The sequence below is a fragment of the Mastigoproctus giganteus genome, chromosome 11 (genome assembly GCF_048544385.1).
Source record: "Mastigoproctus giganteus isolate SK-2022 chromosome 11, ASM4854438v1, whole genome shotgun sequence".
NCBI lineage: Eukaryota > Metazoa > Arthropoda > Arachnida > Uropygi > Thelyphonidae > Mastigoproctus > Mastigoproctus giganteus.
The window spans coordinates 29,827,141-29,844,747 of NC_143585.1; the positions used below are offsets into that span (position 1 = coordinate 29,827,141).

Below are 17,607 nucleotides of genomic sequence, written 5' to 3' on the forward strand. Positions count from 1 at the left end.
GTACTAAAGGAACCCTACACACACACACATGGGTAGGGTTCAGGGATACCCAAGAGACTATAAAATAATAGGATACACCTCAGGTGTCCCTTCTACAGCAATAGTAGTTAAAAATACTGACCTTTCAGTCACAAAGGTGGGTCACCTCTGCTCCCCAGTGGGAGTCATCATCGTCATCATCAGCCATTTTCAATCCACTGCAGGATGAAGGCCTCTCCAGCAACTTTCCAGTTCCTTCTGTTTTGAGCACTGGCTATCCATTTACTACCCACAAACTCATGAATTTCATCAATCCATCTCCGCCTTTGTCTTCCAGGTTTTCTTCTAGCTCCTCTTGGATGCCATTCTGTTATTTTCTTAGTCCATCTGTCATCATGTCTTCAAGCTATATGTCCTGCCCAAGACCATTTTAGTTCTTTAGTTTTGATAAGAATGTCCTTTACTTGAGATTTCTGCCTAATCCATGTTTCTCTTCTTATCTAACAGTCTGATTCCCAATATAATTCGTTCCATTCTTCGCTGTGTAGTTCTCAGCTTCTCTTCCATTCTTTTGAATGGAAGAGAAGCTGAGAACAGCTAATAACTTGTCCCAGATAAGAATATGACTCCACCTTTTCAATTACTGCTCCTTCAATCATTATTTTCCTTTCTGTGGCATACTTGTTCATCATTACTTTTGTTTTAGCCATATTCATCTTTAGTCCAAAATCCTTACTAACTGTGCATAACTGATTAAGATTTTCCTCTAATTCTTTGGGATCGTGGCTTATGACCCCAATGTCATCTGCAAATCGTAAATGGTTTAGGTACTCTCTGTTCACATTGACTCCTTTCTGCGACCAGTCTAATCTTCTGAAAGCTTCCTCAAGAGCAGCAGTAAACAGCTTTGGACATATTGTGTCTCCTTGTCGAACTCCTTTCTCGATTTTAAATTTCCTACTGTCTTTGTCTAGTCTAATAAAGGAGGTAGCATTCTCATATATTTTCTTCAAAATCATAATATATGGGGTATCTATGCCTTGTCTTTCCAGTGCCCGAAACATTGCCTTATGCTGTATGAAGTCAAATGCCTTTTCATTAGCATTAGCATTAGCATTAGTAGAGGCATATGATGCAAGAAAGCAAGCTTATTCAGCATCAGCCAAAAAAAAAAAAAAAAAACTCTCTCCCATTTCACCCCTCCGTTCGTTCGAAATACCTGTCCAGTTGAGCTTTAAATTTGTTTAGGCTATCAACTTCAACAACAAGTGATGGAAGTCGGTTCCACCAACCAACCACCCGCTGGCCAAAGGTAAATTTCCGCACATCTATCCGACATCCGTCCTTCCTCAATTTGAATTTATGCCCTCTGAGGTGATTATTCTGAGAAAGATGAAGAATCCCATTGGCATTGAGCATGCTCAAACCATTCAAAGCCTTATACACCTCTATCAGATCACCTCGCCGGTGCCTAGTCTCCAGACTCTGTAATTTGCAAAACTTAAGCCTTTCTTCGTAAGAGCAACCCTTTGTTCCATTTACTAATCTTGTTGCCCTTCTCTGTACCCGTTCCAGCAGCTCTACATCCTTCTTGAAATGAGGCCTCCAGACCTGTATACAGTACTCAAGATGTGGCCTAACCATTGCCTTATACAAGGGAATAATCACCTCCTTATCCCTGCTAGAAAAATTCCTGTATATCATTGACAAGACACCATGAGCTACTCTTGCAGCTCATCTGCACTGCTCAGAGAACTTCATATCTGCCTGCACAATTACCCCCAGGTCCTTTTCATTCTCCACCACTGTCAGTGTAGTACCGCAGAGTTGATACATTGCTCTGGGGTTACTGTTACCCATATGTAGTACTTTACATTTGTCAATGTTAAACTTCATTTGCCACCTCTCAGCCCATCTGTTCAACCTTTCCAGATCCTGTTGCAGCAGCATAGCGTCAGTAGTGTCCTTAACGACCCTGCCAACCTTTGTATCATCTGCAAACTTAGACATTAAACTTGATATCCCATCATCAATATCATTCATAAACACCGAAAACAACAATGGACCCAACACTGAACCTTGAGGAACTCCACTAATAACATTAGTCCACGTTGAGCAGTGTCCATTGATTATCACTCTCTGTCTTCTGCCACTCAACCATCCCCTTATCCATAGCAGCAATTTGCCTCCAATGCCACACTGCCCCAATTTGTGCAGCAGTCTTCCATGTGCAACAGTATCAAAAGCCTTTCTAAGATCCAAATATATAATATCAAAGTTATTCCCTGCATCCAGTTCTTTTGTGACTACATCATAGTATCCAATCAAATTGGTCAGGCAAGACCTGCCCTTAATAAAACCATGCTGCGTCTGAGCTATAACTGAATTCTTGTCTAGATGATCCTGCAGTGCTTCTTTAACCAGTGCCTCCATTAATTTACCTGGAACAGAAGTTAAACTAACAGGTCTATAATTACTTGTGTCAGCCTTTGATCCTCCTTTGTGAATTGGGGTTACATTTGCACATCTCCAGTCTATGGGTACCTCCCCTGAGTCCAAAGAAGCTCTCATAATTATGGCTAGGGGTTTGCATACTTCCTTTGCTGCCTCCTTTAATATAACTGGATAGATCCCATCCACCCCAGGTGCCTTTTTTATGTTTATCCTCAACAATCTCTCCTCCACTTTCCTCTCAGTTATTACAAAATCATCCAGCTCACTGCCAATGTTTACTTTACCTACATCATTCTCCTTCCTGAATAACTCCTCATGCGTGAATGTAGATGCAAAATACTCGTTTAGATTGTTAGCCACCTGAGCAGGATCCTCAACTGTTGAACCATCAATATCCAGTGGACCAATCTGATTCATCCCTTTCCTTCTCGAGTTCAAGTATGTAAAGAACTCCTTTCTGTTTTTCTTTGCATCCTTTGCCAAGGATTTTTCGTAGTCTGCCTTTGCCTGCCTAATCTCCTTTGTGACTTGGTTACAGACCAACTTATATCTATCATAGGCTTCCATGTCACCCATTAATTTGTATGTATCCCATGCATTTTTCTTCTCTGCCACATGTCTCATTAGTCCATCTGACAACCATTTAGGCCTAAACCTTGAACAATATTTCTTAGTTGGTATGTAAAGCCTGGTAGCCACCAAGATTAGTTCCTTGAATGCTTCCCATTTTGAGTTTGCTGTTGGTAACATCATCAGTTGGTCCCACTGTATAGAATTTAAATACTGTCTCAGACCATCATAGTCGCCTTTACGAAAACAAAAACCCTTCCCTTTACCTCTGATGGTAGTTACCTCCTTGAGTAAATCCCACTTCAACACACTGTGATCACTGCCACCTAGTGGTTCATTTATCTGCAGGTTCTTAATGCATGAAGAATCACTACTGATAATCAGATCAAGAGTATTGCTCCCTCTTGTTGCCTCACGAACATGCTGATGTAGAAAACAATCATCCAATAAATCCACAAAAGCCTTGCTAGTGTGCGAGTGACCAACCCACAAATTCCAGTCAATATCTGGGAAATTAAAATCCCCCATTATAAGACTCTCTGATTTACTGGCCCACTCTATTTCCCTGTACAATATATTATTATACTCATCAGAGTCATTAGGCCTATAGCACACTCCTACTCTCAATTTTGATTTCCCTATGCTTATGTCACACCAAACTGACTCGACACTGCCCTGTCCATCGATGTCAACTGGCTTCACTTCCTTTGACTTTGTGTTTCTTAATTAATAGCATAACCCCTCCTCCCCTCCTGTCCTGTCTCTCCTTTCTATATACATTGTATTCCCCAAATTCCAGTTCCGCATTACTTATATCTGTGTGACACCACGTCTCTGATATCCCAACAATATCTGCCTTTGATGTTTTGAGCAATACCTCAAATTCATCAAATTTATTTACCAAACTCCTAGCATTGGTGTACACGCAGGTATACATGCACCTGTTTCTATTCTTAGCTACCCTAACACAACCCATGTGTTTACTTGTAACGCAATGACTACCAGAAGTCTCTGAAATATCCTGCATCTTGTTTTTCAGACTTCTGCTCATTTGAATAGAAGCAGTGCAAGAATCACTTCCACCTCTGCCAGTGGCTACTGTTAATCTATTAGTCCTTGTATCCCCCCCCAACTAGCAGTTTTCCGACCCACCTAACACTGCCTCGACAGCATCAGCAAAAATTCTTGCACCCTTTCTATTTAAGTGTATCCCATCCCTGTAGAAGCAATCTCTCCTGTTAACAAGTACAGTCCAGGCTGAAAAAAATTCTACCCCTTGAGCCTTGCATAATCCTTCCAGGGCCGAATTGATCGACAAGGCTCTCATCATATACTCCCTCCTATCGTGTCTGGGCAGAATTGCAGACACTTTCAAGTTCAACCCTAATTCACGGCTTTTTTTCAACAGTGACCTGTACTTGCTAAGTAATTCCGCCGGTCTCCTACTCTTAATATCATTAGTGCCAACGTGTACAACTATATCACCTTTTGTGCCCTTAAAAGATGATATCCGCTCTACAACGTCATCAACCTTTGCCCCTGGCAGACATACCCTGGTCCTATTCCACCTATCCTTTTTACAAAGCATGTTCCCCGTTTCCCTGACAATAGAGTCACCAACAACTACTAGTTCCTGTGGGACCAGCGCATTCTGCCTAGGGGGCTGCCCCTGTGTTGCCTGATGACCAAGTGCAAGCTCTGGCGTTGATGTGGGCAGCTGAGAGCTTGATGGGCCCCTCAATTTATTTCCTTCGAGGGCATCCACCCTGTCCTTCAAGGTCTCATAAAGGCCCATAACAACGCTGAGTTGTCGCCTGATTTCCTTGCACTCCTTACATCGTGCACACACAAAGATATCCCCCTTGGCAGTATCATGTCCCGTATCCGACTGCTCCGCAAACATCAAGCAAACAGTGCATTTTAATAGACTGTGATTCAGAGGGCAACTGCCCCCCTCAGTTCTCCCCTGAACCACAGCACTCCCATTAGCTTGAGCCTTTTGCTTTGCTGCTCTGGTCAGAGTCATGATTCCAATTTAATTCAATAAAATTTAAAACAAAAATTAAATCCTTAAGTTATATCCCAAAACAGTTATGTTATATATATATATATATATATATATTTATTTTTTTTTTTTTTTTTCGGTATCTAGTGTTCCCTTTATACAACTTCCGTATCACGTGTACCACTATAGTTATGTATTAATTATTTGTTACGATTAAGTCGTTATATATATTTATAGAGTTAAAAATACAATTTAATTGACAATAAAGTTTATCAAGATTAATAGATTTACTGATTAATTGACAATATTATATTATGCACTATACTACACTAAGCTTATGCTATCGTGTAAAAATGGCGGGAATTCACGAACGGTATTTCTACGGACTCGTAAGTATTGATTAGCTTCGAAATCTCGCTATCTCAATTTAGAATAAACTAAGGATCCTGACTAGGCCTATAATCTACTTATAGAAGATAATTTGATATAACAATTGGTTAATAAATCGACTAAATTTGGTTAAAGACCTCTCGTTCAATTTGTGACACGTGGATTTGATACCGTTACCGATACTAAGTAATATCTACGAAATCTCTGTCTAAGTTAAACTTTAAACTAAGTATCGTAACTAGGAATATAAAGCTACTCTAGAAAATAAGTTAATATGACAATTTAAACTAATAAAGCAGAAAATAAATCAGGAAAAACTTCTCTGTTTGAAGAGCTTTAAGGAGCAATGGCTGCACAGGCTAATCTCGCACCCAGACATCATAATCCACAAATGCCAGGCATAACGGTGTTTTATATTCATTTGCTTTCTCCATTAGCTGTGATATTACGTGAAGGTGATCCATAGTTGAGAATCCTGTCCTAAAGCCAGCTTGCTCTTTTGGTTGATTCTCATCAAGTATTCTTTCTAATCTGTTAGTAATGACCCTTGTGAACAACTTGTAGATGTGGGATAACAAGCTAATTGGTCTATAATTTCCAATTTCTGATTTATCTCCTTTCTTATGCAGCAAAACTATGATTGCATTATTCCACTGCTTAGGCGTCACACCTTTTCTAATGCACTTTATGAAGAGCCTTGCCAGTTTTAGTGTTATGTCTCTTCCTCCCAATTTTAACAACTCTAAAGTAACTTCATCTTCCCCCCGGGGCTTTCTGATTCTTCATTTTCTTCAATGCATGTTCTACCTCATCAGGAAGAATATCGGGTATGTCATATGTGTTGCTACTTTGCAATCCATCTTCCCCACTGCTGGCATCATTCCCCTGCTCCTTGTATAATTCTCTATAGTAGTCTTCTGCTATTTGAATTATGCCTTCTCTGCTATTTATAAGTACACCATCGCTATTCTTCAGTTTCAGTATCATTTGTCTTTCTGTATTACTGCTCATGGCTGCTGATTTAAATCCTTTGTTTTCCCTTAATGCTTGTTCTACTTTTCTTGTGTTAAATCTTCTTATGTCCTCTCTGAGTCTCTTTCTAATGGCTTTGCATAACTCAGTATACTCAATTATCTCCCTGTCAGTGTTTTTCTTGCTCTTCATTTGTCGTCTTCGGTTCATCATGACAAGTGTTTCTTGACTAATTTTTTCTTCTTTGGATTTCTTTTTCCCTATAGGTTTTTTGGGCTTTATCACTTTCAGAAAGTTGTAATATTCCTCGTCGATATCTTGGTCCTGAGCAGTTTGCAGAAGCTCAAACTTGTTCTTAAGTTCCAGTACATACTGCTTTTTCTTCTCTTCTGTTATCTCAAAGACCTTTGTATTATTTACTTGAGTCAGTTTTTTCCTTTCCTACATCTATATCAAGTGTACATCTTACCATTCTGTGATCACTTCCAAAATTTACCTAATTCAGGATGGTAACATCATTCACAATATATCTTCTGTTAGTGAGGATGAAGTCGATTTCATTAGTAGTTAATCCATTTGGACTCTTCCGTGTCCACTTTCTGTTCACCCTTTTCTTGAAAAAAGTGTTCATTACTGACAGTCCTTGAGATTCTACAAATTCCACAAGTCTTTCACCTCTTTCATTTCTTTCACCAATTCCAAAATTTCCTATAGTTCCCCTTTCTGCGCTGTTTTGTCTTTTTCCAACCTTAGCATTGAAGTCCCCCATAATAATAGTGTAGTGGATTTTCTGCTCATCTAGAACACTCTCAATTTCGGTGTACATTTCTTCAACCTTTTCATCATCATGGCTCGATGTTGGTGCATAAATCATTATAATCTTTAGCTTGTACCTCTTAGAAATCTTGAGCATTAGTCTTGACACCCTTGGTGATGTACTTTTAAATTACAAAATGTTGTTTTTAAAATCTTTATGGACCAGAAACCCAACTCCACCTTCACTCCTTTCACTGTTTCCATTGGTGTACAGCAGATTTCCACTTGATAAACTTATAAGTGATTCATATCTTGTTCTTGTTTCAGCCAAACCGATGATATTCCAATTCACATTTTCTAATTCCTTTTCCAGCTCTAATATCCTGTCTTCACCGATGAGTGATCTTACGTTATAATAGGCCAAGTTCAGTTTCCATGCATGGCAGCCTGGTCATACCCAGAGATTCTTAGCACCCTCTGCTTCCACTTTCATATTCCAGACCAGGTGAAGATATAAATCCAACTATTGAATACCTACAAGTAGTCACAAACTTGCTACCTATTGCAAATATCATAGTGTGTGCTGATGTCAACTGCCGGTCAGCCTTATGGCATAGCCGTACAGAAGACAGAGCAGGCACACAACGGCCAGATACTTTCAGACTATATAGCCACCTCACCCTTTCATGTGCTAAACCAACCAAATAACCTCCCAACTTTTAGCAGTACCATGTGGGAGAGTGACATTGATGTTACTCTTGCCACCAATTCAATAGCTTATAAAATCATAGACTGGTGTGTCCAGCCAGCCTGGAACACATCAGATCACAGAGCCATTTCCTTCAAACTAAACAGGCAGTTACAAACAACTCCCTGTTGGGTATCAAAAGGTATAACCTTAAAAGGGCAAACTGGCAGATTTTTGCAGAACATACAGCAGCTGAGCTGCAAAAACAGGAAAATGAGTGGTCTAGATCAGGCAACTGTAGCCCGGATGAGCAAACACTGACTATGACAAACATTTTAACAAAAACAGCAACCCTGTCTATCCCACAGAAAAAACCGAGGAAGCAGACAGTTCCCTGGTGGTGGTGCCCCGAACTGACTATACTCAAAAGTAGGGTACACCAGGTGAGGAGACAATTTCAAAGAGCCAGAACATCTTGGCCACAAAATGAGGTGGATGCACTGAGAGATTCTTATAGAACTCTCATGAATCAGTATACAGCCCTCATAAGAAATAAGAAAAAGGAATGTTGGAGGCACTTGGTGGGAACTATTGGAAACAATAACCCTTGGGCAGTTGTCTACAGAATAGTGACCAACAAGCTGCCAAGAGGAGATGTCTTAGAAACTACTGTCAAACCAGATGGAACCCCAACCCTGTGTTGGGTGGATTCTGTAAATAACATCCTAGACAGTATCATTCAGACTGAAACTGGGAATCATTCCCCCACCCAGCTAGACATTATAAAAGAAAACACTGAATATGACAACACCAATATTGAACCTCTGTTCACTATACAAGACTTAGAAACAGCACCATCTAAAACCAAAAACAATAAATGCCCAGGGTTTGACCTCTTATAGGTTGAGATTATCAAAAAATTAGCGGAAATAGCACCAGGTAAATTAATAGCACTATATAATACCTGTATAACAGAAGGTATATTCCCAAAAATATGGAAACAAGCTGTGTTAAGATTAATTCTCAAAAACCCTGAAAAACTCCCTACTGATCCCAAATCATAGACTAATAGCCCTACTCCCTGTACTAGGGAAAATATATGAAAGACTAATATATAGCAGATCACCTCAATATTACACAGAAGCGGGTTTGCATTCCAACAGTCAGTACGGTTTTAACCAGGTCAATCCAACGGAGGATGCCATGCGCCACCTACTGACAACAGTTAAAAACACAGAGGAGAAATATATGCTGGCAATCTCCATTGACTTTGCTGGGGCATTTGACTCACTCTGGTGGCCTAGTGTCCTTAGAAGACTTCGCCAGGCAAATGCCCCACAAAACCTCTATAAGGTAATAAACAGCTACCTTACAGACAGAAGTGTCTCAGTACGCACAAAGTTCCAGGAATTGACACACCCTGTGAATAAAGGCTGCCTGCAGGGTTCAATCCTTGGCCCTTTCTTTTGGAACATTGTTCTGGACGAATTTCTGGGCCCCCGTGGAAAGCCTGGCCTTTGCAGATGACATGATTTTCCTTGTAAAAGGTAACTCACAAGTGGTTGTAGAGCAGTAAAGATCAAATGCTGCCCTCTTGCAGCTGCAGGAGTGGGCACAAATGCACATGCTCAGAATATCACCTGAAAAAACCAAACAAATACTTCTAAAAGGCAATTTGGACATAAGAAGACGTCCACAAATCACAATTAACGCAACCACTATAAAAATGGTAACAGAACTAAAATATCTTGGAGTGGTCTTTGATTCAAAATTAACTTTTTACCCTCATTTGATCTACTTGGTGAAGAAAGCGAGAAATTATGCAGTTATGATTGCCAGGATCAGTCAAGCAGAGTGGGGACTCAAAAGAAAGACCCTGGCAATCATATACCGTGCAATATTCCTATCTGTTATCACGGCGCCTCCGTAGCCAGGTGGGCAGGAATGGCAGTGTGTAGCACATGCTTCTTGATTAGACTGGGGTTCGAGCCCATGCCACCAATTACGGAGGATGCGGAAAGATCAGGGAATGACCACTGCATATCCTCGGAGTAATATGGCCTTAGTTGCTAATGCTCCTAAAAACCAAATAACAACAACCTGTTATCACCTATGGAGCCGGTGCATGATTCATCCGCTCAGCCATAGTAAGAAATAGGAATAAATTAGAATCGATACAAAGGATTATACTACTCACTATTACCAGAGCATGTCGCACAGTAAGCACACCTGCACTACAGTTGCTGGCCGGAACTCTCCCACTTTACCTGAAAGTAGCCAAACGAGGCTTATATTATAGATTTACAAAGGGCATACCCACAGAATTTCTGGGGATAGCCCTTGATACAACCAACACCTTCAATGATGAAAGAAAAAGAATAGCCACAAAGCTCCATGAGCTATAGCAAACAAAGTGGGAGCAGGAAATCAGAGGTCTGGTTACCAAACAGTTTCTACCACGGGTGTCAATGGTTAGCCCAAAGCCACCTAAGTGGTATGCCCCTGGACTTTTTACAACATTTATATTGACAAGTCACAGCTCCCTAAAGGTGAAACTAACCTCCTTAGGCCTGACCAATGACCCAAACTGCACCTGTGGCGAAAGTGAAGACTGGGCACACATTCTATATGAATGTATAATATATGACATCCCCAGAACAGAGCTAATAGCACAGATTGGTCCCCTTCCCAGGGGAGAAGAACATCATAGAAGAGCAAAATTATAAAGCTTTTACATCTTTCACACAGAAAGTATTCAAAATGCACAGAGCAATCCAAAGAATGGCAATTCAGCCCCCCAGCAATTAAACAATAATCAATAGTAAAATTGCCCAAGTTTCCCACCGCGCCCAGACGATGATTTAAAAACTGTTAGGATAGCAGTATTCTGCACCCTGACAGAAACCTGCCAGGGTTTCTGTCAGGGTGCATAACAAAACTCCCCAGGACTACCCTGCCATGTATAGGAACCTGGGGCCCCACACCAAATAAGTAACCATGTAGGGGAGGGAGATGTACAGGCAGCCCGGGAAGCAGATTAACTGAAAAATATCAGTAAGCTAGTAGCAAGGGGATGCAGTGTAGAATGAATAAATGAGAATGAAAGATAGAATGAATAGGCTGGGCACTGAGCGAACTAGGAATTATGGTAAAAGAGAATAAATGGCAGTTTTGGCGAAAGAAAGAGTGACCTAGCATGAGGGAAAGAGAGAGTGAATGGGAATGAGTGGAAAAGCAAATGTAATTGGCCGAAAGAATACAAAGTTAAAAATAACTTACATTACTTTATATATACTGTACTAACAAACATTTACTAATTACATAAACACTATCACTGCATTCTCCCCTGGCCTGCAAAAAAAAAAAAAAAAAAACTTGCGGCTAGGCCTGCACCACAACTAAAGAATAACAGTAAGTTGAGGTGCCCAGAGAGTGCAGTGCAGAAAGTAAGAGTCGAATAAATGAGATGAGAGCTAGAAGAATGAAGTGTAAGCATGTGAGAAAAAGAACACAAACCATAAATGCTAAAGTTAAGTACAAACTAACCCTAGTTTTAATTAGTATTTAAATTTACACTACACATCATTGCATCCCCTCGTGGTGTGAGAAAAAGATGAATGAGTCGAGTGAAAAAAAAATTTTTTAAATAAAAAAAAAAAATATATATATATATATATATATATATATATATATATAAAAACTTAGAAAAAAATTATAAAATAAGAAAAAGTATTAAAAAATAAATAAATAAAAAAAAAAAAAAAAAAAAAGAATGCAAGTACAAAGTAGAGTGAAAATGCAGATTATGAATAAAGTAAATGTGTGTCTCTCCCACCCCCTCGCCTGGTGGGTTCCCCACTGCCAGCTAAAATATCCCACCCCTGGAGCGGGATGGGCAGCTTAACCTTCATACCAGATTCAACACTGCTTGGACATGAAGACATTCTGTGGCTTTGCTGCCAACACGCCATTGGCGATCTGAACTGGGTACTCTAACCTGGTTCCCTTTAAAACCCCATCCCCAGGCAGGGGAGGGAGGAGACGGATCTTTGTCTCCTCTTCTCCCTGCCTACCCCCCCATACTTCACCTGGTGGGGCTCGTCTCCACTGACCTCTTTGGGGATGCCTACTCTATCGTCCCTATTCTTCTATTTGTTTTCCCCCAGTCTTCAGTCTCCCCCCTCTCTCACTAAATCGACCGGTACACCCTTAACAATGCCGCCAAATTCTAATCAACATCTAAATTCTACCGCTTTCGTGTAAATCGCTAAGACAACTAACACTATTTGCTTTTATCTAGCGTATAGCCTCACATATCTAAATTTAATAACATCAAAATTTTGCTGACCTATTAGGCCTTTAACACATCTCTTTAGCATTAAACCCCAACCAGCGATTTCGTAACAGCAATCCCATTAAGCATTAATGTCAGATGCATAATTTTTTTTTTTTTTTTTTAGGTCCTAGCCACTAAAATTCCAGGAAACTAGGTGGCAGGAACTGCCAGAGCAATTCGTTGTGATACTAGATACACCCGGCTAGCCTCCACGTGACAAGGTATGGGAAACATCGAGCCCCACTAGGGGCCTGGTGGCCAATAAGCCAGACAAACAATGGGCACAACATATCACACTGCACAGACACGGAGACACAGACACACTTTCAAGTCTCTGGCTTGACAGTGAACTGTCCTCGATACAGCAAAACACACGCAGAGATGCGAGAAATCCCAGGTGCCGTCTGACACGAACATACCTTATACCATGTCAGTGCAGTACCACAGAATTGATACGTTACTCCAGGGTTACTGCTTCTCATAAGTAGTACTTTATATTTGTCAATGTTAAGCTTCATTTGTCACCTCTCAGCCCATCTGCTCAACTTTTCTAGATCCTGTTGAGCAGCATACTGTTCTTATCATCTGCAAACTTGGACATTAAGCTTGATATACCATCATCAATATCATTTATAAATACAGAAAACAACAATGGACCCAACTAATGAACCCTGAGGGACTCCACTAATAACATTAGTCCATGATGAGCAGTGTCCATTGATTACCACTCTCTGTCTTCTCCCACTCAACCATCCCTTTATCCATAGCAGCAATTTGCCTCCAATGCCAAACTGCTCCAATTTGTTCAGCAGTCTTCCATGTGCAACAGTATCAAAAGCCTTTCTAAGATCCAAATTTATGATATCAAAGTTATTTCCTGCATCCAGTTCTTTTGTGACCATATCATAGTATCCAATCAAATTGGTCAGGCAAGACTTTTCCTTAACAAAACCATGCTGTGTCCGAGCTGTAACTGAAGTCTTGTCTACATGATTCTGCAGTGCTTCTTTAACCAGTGCCTCCATTAATTTTCCTGGAACAGAAGTTAAACTAACAGGTCTATAATTACTTTTGTCACCCTTTGAGCTTCCTTTGTGAATTGGGGTCACATTTGCACATCTCCTGTCCATGGGTACCTCCCCTAAGTCCAAAAAAGCTCTCATAATTATGGCTAAGGGCTTGCTTACTTCCTTTGCTGCCTCCTTTAATATAACTGGATAGATCCCATCCACCCGGGTACCTTTTTTATGTTTATCTTCAACAATTTCTCCTCCACTTTCCTCTCAGTTATTGCAAAATCATCTAGCTCCAGAGTTTAATTCACCTCTGGCATTCCCCTCCCTGAATAACTCCTCACGGTGAATATAAATGCAAAATACTCATTTAGTTTGTTAGCCACCTGAGAAGGATCATCAACAGTTGAACCATCAATATCCAGTGGACCAATCTGATTCATCCCTTTGCTTCTAGAGTTTACGTAGGTAAAGAACTCTTTGCTGTTTTTCTTTGCATCCTTTGCCAAAGATTTCTGATAATCTGCCTTTGCCTGCCTAATCTCCTTTGTGACATGGTTACAGACCATTTTATATCTATCATAGGCTTCCCATTTTGAATTTGCTGTTGGTAACATCATCAGTTGGTCCCACCGTATAGAATTTAAATACTGTCTCAGACCACCATTGTCGCCTTTACGAAAGCAAAAACCCTTCCCTTTACCCCTGATAGTAGTTACCTCTTTGAGTAAATCCCACTTCAGCACACTGTGATCACTGCCACATAGTGGTTCCTTTATCTGCAGATTCTTAATGCATGAAGAATCACTACTGATAATCAGATCAAGAGTATTACTCCCTCTGGTTGCCTCCCGAACATGCTGATGTAGAAAACAATCATCCAATAAATCCCCATAGAAGACTTGCTAGTGTGTGAGTGACCAATCCACAAATTCCAGTCAATATCTGGGACATTTAAATCCCCCATTATAAGACACTCTGATTTACTGGCCCATTCTATTTCCCTGTACAGTTTCTTATTATACTCATCAGAGTCATTAGGCCTATAACACACTTCTACTCTCAATTGTGATCTCCCAGTGCTTATGTCACACAAAACTGACTCGACACTGCACTGTCCAGCGATGTTGACTGGCTTCACTTCCTTGGATTTTGTGTTTCTTAACTAATAGCATAACCCCTCCTCCCTTCCTATCTTGTCTGTCCTTCCTATACACATTGTACTCCCAAAATTCCAGTTCTGCATTCCTTACATCTGTGTGACACCACGTGTCTGATATCCCAACAATATCTGCCTTTGATGTTCTGAGCAATACCTCAAATTCATCAAATTTATTTACAAAACTCCTAGCATTGGTGTACATGCTAGTGTACATAAGTATACATACACCTGTTCCTATTTTTAGTTACCCTAACACAACCCATGTGTTTTCTTGTACTGCAATGACTCCCAGCAGTCTCTGAAATACCCTGCATCTTATTTTCCAGGCTGCTGCTCATTCCAATAGAAGCAGTGCAAGAATCACTTTCACCCCTGCCAGTGACTACTGTTAATCTATTAGCCCTTGTATCCCCCCAAACTAGCAGTTTTCCGACCCACCTAACGTTGCCTCGATAGTGTCAGCAAATATTCTTGCACCCTTTCTATTTAACTGTATCCCATCCCTGTCTCTCCTGTTAACAAGTACAGACCAGGCTGAAAAAAATTCTACCCCTTGAGCCTTTCACAATCTTTCCAGGGCCGAATTAATCAACAAGGCTCTCATCATATACTCCCTCCTATCATGTCTGTGCAGAATTGCAGACACTAGAGATCTAAATTTTTGTGTGTTGGTGGCAATGACTGAAAATAAATGATTGTTTTATGCAGGTTGCTTCAAGTTACAAATAAGAAATTTTACTGAATGAACTAAATAGTTCATGCACCAAAGGATTTTCATAGCAACCAACCAGCCAACTTCTTAGGAAAGCAGTACTGTTTATTTGAATTTGGAGTGCTTTTAATTTGCTTTTTGATCTCACACACACACACACACACACACACACACACACACACACACACACACACACACACACACACAAGACTTTTCCAATTTGTCCACTGATGTACATTAATAATAATAATTCGATTATAATTTTATAATTCTTCAAAATTTTGCAGTACAACTTCAACAGAGAAATATTCTATAAATTAGATAGTTTTATCAGTTTCCATTTATTTACATTATCCACATTGAAAAAACTCTGTAACATTATTATTAGTATGTATAAACTTTTGTAAATATTCATAATTATAATCAGTAAGGCATAATTAATTTTGAAAAATATAAAGATCTATACAATCTGACTTTTAATTACATTTGTCATAATTTTTTCAGGTAAATTTAAATTGCTGCATGAATTCAAGAATCATAATTTAGTTTTATTTTGTAGGTGTAACATCTGTCCAAGCTGCAATGCAAAATTCCCCATCTGTGTAGCCACCGGACGTCCCATCATGGACATTGTTCAGCAATGGACTTGTAATCATTGTAAACATTCTTCTTGCAAACAAGACATGGTTGCCCGACAGAACTGTCCATTATGTCATGCACCAGCAATAGTGCTTTAGTTGTTTCATCAAAGGAATGATATTTTTTGTAAGAGCTGTTATAATTATTTTCATGTGATACCTTTCATAATGCACAAAATCCGTCCTAATTACTGATGAAACCGAAGTCTTCTGGCAACCGCTATGCCAGATATAAAATTTGTTGTTATGTAGCATACTATGTACCAATAAAAGTGCCTGTTTAGTTCTGTATCTCAGCAAAAAATAAGTAAATTAAGGTTTTATACCTTAACATTTTAATGGGGATTTCTAAACTCTATGCATATCACCCAGAGTGAAATATATTTTTAGAAATTTGGAAGATTTGAAAAATTGAAAAACTATGTACATAAATATTTTATTTTATTTATTTTTATTTTTTTTGATTTTTTTAGTCAAACACTAGAGCAGAATTATTGTCAAAAATAAAATAAAAAAAAAAAAAAACTGCTGCTTTTCATACGGTTATTTTTTTGTCATTTTATTGTCGTTTGATATGCAGATTTCTTTGGTTTCTTTAGTCATTTGTGTTTGATTCATTTGGTTTCCCCCTCTGTATTTATTCTAGTTTAATTTACAGTTCTTAATGGAGATTTATTCACACAGTTGAAATAGTTGTGCCCAGAGTATTTATAAAAATATGTAATGTCTGTTCGTTTTTTTTTTTTTTTTTGTTTTCCTAACTCTTCACTGTTGAGATCCTAATAATGTCCAAAATGGCTCTATGGGAATTGCTAATAGGTTCTGTGTTTTGGGTCCATAATCAGTTTGGCATTCTTGGTTTAGCTGGTCTCAATCTCTAGGCTTTGTTCAAAGTATATTTAGTTGAACATAAATTTTTGAAAAAGTAGTGTCCATTTTTATTCATGACTCATCCAAAAATACAAACATCATAGGTTAGTTTTCATTGAGTATTACATTTGGACTCCACAATTAATTACAAATGTGTCATAACTTGTAGCCCTCATAGTTGACAAGATGGATATATAATCACTGTTGTTCCACACCTATGTCCTACACTGGATTGAAAAGACGAGTTCAAATCTTATCAGTGATGCAAAGAACTTTTATGAGCCTTTTCATAATGTCGCTGAGTTAGTCTGTCTCGGGTGAGGTTGACAGGGTTTTTTCTCCTAGGAAATTTGAGTCTTTCATCCAGAAAATTGATCAAAGAACACAGAGTTTTATACTTAATATACCGATGCCTCAGCCCTCATTGCTTTGGCACTTAACACACACCTCACATTTATCTATCACTCATCACCCATGAACCAGATGACATAATAGGGCTGACAGTACGGGAACCAGTAGCAGGAAGTGATCATGGAGTTCTACAGTGGTTGATGAAGAGAGAGGTGGCAGTAGTTAAAGGCAAAGGAATGGTTTATAACTTCAAGAAAGGAAATTACGATGGCTTATGGTGCTATATGGCCTCTATTAACTGGCTAGATATCTCAGAGAGCAAATACGATTGAACTATGGTATACCTTTAAAACATTAATCACAGAAGCCTCGAATGTGTATATACCAAAAATACTCCATGAGGAGAATTCCAAGTTGGATGAATAATGAAGTTGCCAGATTACTTGAGCAGAAAAAGACGGCATGGAAAAGTTACAGAGCAGTAAAAAGTACAGAAGCGTATAACAGCTACAATTGATCCATAATAATGCCACAGAAAAGGTTAGGCTGGCAAAGGCAGATTATGAGAAATTGCTAGCAAAGAGGTGGGGGGATAAGGAATTCACATATAAATGCAAATAGGAGAAGAACAAACCAGATTGGACCCTTATGTAATGGAGTATTAGATACCCTAGCTGAAGTTGCAGATGAACTCAACAGTTACTTTGCATC

The 17,607-nt window shown here is 39.3% G+C and overlaps 1 protein-coding gene across 1 annotated transcript in view; it reads left to right on the plus strand.

Moving 5' to 3' along the window:
• The window catches only part of Oseg4 (intraflagellar transport protein Oseg4), a 270,266-nt gene extending 254,425 nt beyond the window's left edge, over positions 1-15,841 (plus strand). The window contains exon 33 of the mRNA XM_090385309.1: positions 15,597-15,841. Coding sequence (XP_090241435.1) covers positions 15,597-15,774 — 178 coding nt within the window. The 3' untranslated portion in view covers positions 15,775-15,841. The remainder of the gene's footprint in view (positions 1-15,596) is intronic.
• The last annotated feature ends 1,766 nt before the right edge of the window (positions 15,842-17,607 follow it).